Source organism: Cryptomeria japonica, chromosome 4 (assembly GCF_030272615.1).
Source record: "Cryptomeria japonica chromosome 4, Sugi_1.0, whole genome shotgun sequence".
NCBI classification, from domain to species: Eukaryota; Viridiplantae; Streptophyta; class Pinopsida; order Cupressales; family Cupressaceae; genus Cryptomeria; species Cryptomeria japonica.
The window spans coordinates 485074284-485080283 of record NC_081408.1 but is presented as its reverse complement, the minus strand read 5'-3'; the positions used below and the strand labels follow the sequence as shown (position 1 = coordinate 485080283).

General features: G+C 34.2%; 1 protein-coding gene across 3 annotated transcripts in view; it reads right to left on the bottom strand.

Moving 5' to 3' along the window:
* Positions 1-1171: 1171 nt before the first annotated feature.
* The window catches only part of LOC131060407 (uncharacterized protein At3g49140), a 136928-nt gene continuing 132099 nt past the window's right edge, over positions 1172-6000 (bottom strand). For all 3 annotated transcript variants that reach the window (XM_057993637.2, XM_057993636.2, XM_057993638.2), the window contains one exon: positions 1172-2051. In XM_057993637.2, the coding sequence (XP_057849620.1) occupies positions 1947-2051 (105 nt within the window). In that variant the 3' untranslated portion in view covers positions 1172-1946. The remainder of the gene's footprint in view (positions 2052-6000) is intronic.

The following is a 6000-nucleotide window of genomic DNA, read 5'->3' as shown; positions in this document are numbered from 1 at the left end:
ACTTAAATTCCCTTATCTGTCTTTGATGTTGAAATTACTAATACATTAAAATACATCTCATGTAAGTACATTGTACATTAAAATACATCTCAAATTGAAATTCCTTACACATTAAAATCCATCTCAAAAAAGTACATTGTGCACTAAAATACGTCTAAACCATATTGAGTTTGCCTTTCTTGAGACGTTAACAAGACAAAATGACTATAAAGAGTTTTTTCAATGTTTGTTAGATAATTAGAAAGTTTGATTAGAGAGTTAGTGGTAGTAATATTATTAATTGTCATAATATTTTAATAATATTAGAAATCTACAAAGATGTATCGTCATGGAGGGGGGGAAATGAGATCAACCCCCGAGCTATTACTACGACGGACTGAAACAACAGATGAGAGGGGAATATGCATCCCTCCCATGTTACATACAATGTGATATAATGGAGAATACTGTTGAAGGGCTCATTCATACAGGTCGAGACCCTTTCAAAAATTATACATGCCACGTTAGAAACTGCAGATTGTTTGCAGACCCTTTCAAAAACTATACATGCCACATTAGAAACTGTAGATTGTTTGCAGACATGCTTGAGAACAAAATGACAATGACGTTTTAATTTTAAATTCATATATTATTGTAATAGACTTTATGAAAATAAAGATTCAAGATTATATTAATTTATAGAAACTTTTTTTAAAACCTTTTTATCCTAATGTTTTGTAATGTGAATATTTAAGTGCTTGAGATAGGTCATAGCCAATTGGCTATAAGTATTATTTAATGAAAAATATATATAATTTAATCAATATTACTGAATCAATAATATATTATTGTTTATGGTTTAAAATTTTGATTTACACCTTGTTTGTTAATAGGTGTATAGGTATAAACCTTTTAATGTACTAAAAGGTCTCTGATTAGAGTTTCTATTATTTTGTTATATTATAGATTCTGGAACCCCTTGATTTTAGTTCTTCTAACCATCGCTCTGACTTCTATAAAGTATTATGAGCTGATTAAACACTGACTTACCTCATATAATTCAATAGAGAATTTAAAACAACAATATAGCATTTTTTTATGGTTTTAAATTAGGGTTTGTCCTTTGATGCTTTTAACTATAAATGGAATAATAGCCATTGTATTTGAAGTTTTCTGATTTGAATATCCAAAATTCTTGAACAAATTCAGTTTTATTTTTTATTGTCTCTTTCCCACTAATTAAGAAAAGGTAACAAGAATCCACAAATATACAAGAGTTCATCATTCTCATCACTAGAAGGTCTAGGTGGAAGTAATGTTCAAGATCACATTTTCTATTTGATTATGAAGGTACTGCGTACCTCTTTATTCTATCTCTGTTAGCAGCTCTGTACATGCAACCTCAATCAACTACATATACAACAGTAACGAGGAAAATCTTTGTAAGCATCCAAGAACTGTACAACAAATCATTTGGTTCATCCTTGGGCTTTCAATTACCAAATAATTTGGCTTTTCAAAGATCCCACCCCGACAGACCCCATCCACAGACTTGGACGTAAATACTCTCCACTTTTAATCCTTCCATGACAGAAATCTTGTCGGTCTTGCTAATTATTGAAGATAGAAACCCATCTTCCTTCCAACATTGAACTCAAAAGCAGCTCAATACAAGTTAAGATGTTAGTTAACACCTTCAAAATGAAAAACTATTGAAAACCAGAAGATAGAATCTCGGAGTGCTTTAATTTTGAAAACCATGGATGTGAACATGCAGAAACAATTATTACAATTCCACCAGAAGACACCCGGACTTAACTCTGCTTCATTTTCTCTCAACTAGTAGCTTTGATTACCAAAACTTCCAGACTATCAGAAGTCAACAATTATCATTGCATTTACAGCTTGCTAATTAAATGGAACAAAGACTAGAAAGTGTACTTGCACCCACAGTAATTGCTTCTATATCAGCTGCCTCTGTAGCAATTTCGACGTGATTTCTGATGCCGAGAGCGGGATCTAGGGAATAACAAGTGCCTAATTTGTTTCTTTGCGGCATTTTCTGTAGTAACCTGCACAAAAATTTGAAAAAGGCAAATTATAGCATTTGCTTACTTATGTCAAATGTTTCTTTGGGGATGATTTCACACATACACAAAACAAATAGAAAATGGTCCTTGTGACCTTTTTAATCAAGCATAAAATTAACGCCACAAAATTCAGCAAAACGAATAAGTAAAAACTCAGGTAAAGAGAAGGGAATGATGGTTAAGGTTTTCTCTTCTTTTATGTCACAGACAAAGTCAGATACTGTCTAAGACTCCGCTGTGGGAGTCTACAAAAGAATTTCTTTGATCTGCATTAAAAACTGTTCAAAATTTTGTAAACACGTTTCTTGATGTCGTGACCAAGCGATGAGTAAACCGAACTTCCACAATCCACCTAAACAGGAGAACCAAGAGATAGCCCAGCTCATGAAGCTGCATCAACCTTTCCCCCAAAAGGGTTATTGTGGCAATGTAAATAAAACGTTTGTTTATAAAAGCTGCTAGTTGTCTAGCTCTCATATCAAATACATCCACTATCTTTAAATGGGTTACAAAGGTGGACGCGTCTATTCTGGGCTCCAAAATGGCAGTACGAATTGACTAACACGCATGTTAGTCGCGCGTTTTACACCGTTAATTTTGCAATAAACGGCTGCGATCGACTAACACGTTGCTATCATGCTGTACGAAAGGTCTGTTTTGGAGCTAGAATAGCCTCAGCCTACAAAGGCTGGGGTCATAAACTTTGTCAGTTGTCCAGCTGTCCCAGCTGGAATCAATGAATGCAGACAACATTTGTTGGGATCAAATAAAGATAGCGTATATGTTGTGTGTTAAGGAAGCAAAACACCACTAGCTTTATCGAGTTTAGATAAAGCTACCAGCAATAAGAAGACAGTTATCTTAGAATGGAAAATAGGTGTCATATCGGCAATAAATAAGTTGTTAGGTTAGAATGGAGCGGGTAGTAATATTCTAGAACCTATATAAAAAGGCCTCAACAGTCAACACTGTGAAAGAATTTTATCTTGGATAAATACAAGTCTTGGTAGTTCTTAGTTCTTACCATAAAATGACCAGCTTACTACCAAGGCAAATGAAGACTGGGATTATATCTAGTCAGTCAAATCTCCTGCTTAGCTTCTTCTGAGGAGAATTGGTAGTATTTTGCTTACTAACCGGGTTCTAGTTTTTCCTTGTTATCTGGAACAAGGTGCCTGAGGAACAACAAACCATACCAAAATGGGTTCTCATGTCTTATGAATGGAAGTGATTTGGATGTACAAGTAAACAACAACGATAATCAAAATGTTGAATCAAAGAGAACTAAAAAGACAACACAACAATATATTAGAATCTTAACACAAGATCGTATTATGCAAAGTTGTTTCCAGAGTTAATGTAATGCCCCGCCAGGAAACCCCGAAGGGATAAGCTAAAATAACAAGAATAGAGTGCAAAATTTTTTTTTATTTTTATTTTTTTAAAGTTACAACACATAAGATGCAACAAGATATCAAAGATTCAGATTACATAGCGGAAGACTTCAACTAACACCTAAAGAGTTTCCCAACGAGATTACTTAAATTTCACAATTCACTTAACTCACACGATTAATCCAATAAGCTAAATATCTTAACAACGAAATAATTCATATCAGGATAATTTTCTTTCAAAAGACGGAAATATAAATCACAACAAGGATTCATCCATTAAGATCCATTCATCAACTTCATTCAAGCTTTTCATTTAAAATTACAACCATACATCTAACATTCTAATACACTAGGATTTCATCGAAACATAAGAGATCTTTCCAAGCATATTTAAATTTCTTAACAACAACTGAGTGTAATTCATTACTCTAAGATACATTCTTTCATATTCCAACTTATTGCATTTTAAAAGATGATTACACACTAGCATCTACGATGAATCTCATTTAAACTACTTACGCATTCGATCACATGGCATTCAAGAAGGAACCGAATATAAGCATTTAAAGTTAATTTCCATTTATCCACTTAACCATTTTAACATAAGCTAAACATACATGATAAAGCTGGATAAAGGAAACATAAGAGAATACATCACATAACACCATAATGATCTCGGAGTTCACCCCTAAAGGGCTACATCTCCGGGTCTGCTCAACTGCAAGACCCCTCTGATAATTAATAAGGTTAAGAATACAAGAGGTTACACCATTACAATCCAGCCATCAAGGCGAAATATAGACAATATACAAGCGACCGCATCGGTCCATTAATACATAAACGATCCTTTAAAAGAACAGGATCCAGCTGAACATAATCAAAGCTAAAACAAGAGTCCAGGAGAGCATCCATAAAACTGAGCCATCACCACCCAAGGTCTAACATGAAACCGACACTCACAAGGGCAGAGACAGAAAGGACGACTCACAAAGGTACTCAAAACAGGACAAAACGACAACACACTAGCGAACGTAGGGACAAGTGTCATCACACAACCTGGTATGGATACCATGGCAAGTCTTCATAGGTCCCGGCCCATACACTGGTAACCCTGGCAACCTAATCCGAACTTCCGGCCCATCCAAGCCTCATGTGGACCCACACATCCTCTCGTGAAGACAAGGAAGGTAGTTTGCCATTTCAGGCCTTCTCACAACATGTCGAGTCTATGATAGCACTCGTCCCATGTGTGAGGCACATTTATCTTATTAGAGATTACATTCTAATCTATTTAGGTTATCACTTATTAGACTCACTTTCGACGGGTTACCCAGCAGCCACTTTGGGCGCGGCCCCCAATCGAAAGCCACTTTCCCATACGACACTAGACTATACTCGAACGAACTCAACCAAGGAATACACATGGTCAGACGAACGGAGTTCGAGAAGAGAGATACAATCATCTGGTCAAACATGACTCAAGGGTAATCACTTACTGACGGTACTCTAACTAGAGACCTGACAACTAAGGTTAACCACGAATCATTATTCGACTCACTCAAAGAGGATTTGATCAAAACAACACTATCACAATACCATAGTCAACTCAAAATTCGAGGACTGAAACAGGTACCCCAAGTCAAACCATACTACAGGGTCCTACTAAACAAAGCAAAACATGCCATTTCATAATTAAAGGCGAATACAAAAATCAAACTCGCAAGGCAATAATCAGAAAAGACAATATTTCCTCAAATTGATTTAATCATTAAAATCGATCAAGTTTTCTACAAGATCTAAAAACAGGTTACAGTTATCTACCTCATCAAGGGATAAGTTGTTCTTGGTTTTCTAACTCCTAAGGTTCAAAGCATCGAACAGGCAATTTAAGCCATAAAGAGTTTTTAAACCAAATTTATATTAATAAAATCAGACAACTATTAATCAATTAAAATAAGCTATTTAATCTCCAATCAAAACGTCATAAACATACTGGTTCTAAACCGTCCTCTACAGTTTCATATTTCTCAATCCCAGATGCACTATACGGATCACGGAACATATAAAAAAATAAAAAGGGAAACCAAATGAAGGTAATCATTTCCCAAATCCAAATCTTACTTTCCTACGCACGTATAGCAGAATCCAAATGAACTGTTAATTAAAGGGGTATATTCATTATTCCACGATCAATACAATATACACAATTAACGACTAACAGTGCACAATAACCCAGTTAATTATTAGTTAATATATAATTATTAATCTCTATTAATAAAATATATCTCGCTAATAATTAATGCGTTTGCACAAATTTCGAATTAATATCGATTAGTATAAATACACAAATTAATTTCCATTAATCATATATATAATAAGCATTAATCAATAATTGGAAATTTAATTTTAAGAAAACTTTTAATTTAACAAATCTATTTATTTTTATTTTTTTCATATAAAAAAAAAAAATAATAAAAAAACATTAAACACTTATAATATTTAAAACTTCAAGAAAAACCCACGTGGGGGCCACGTGG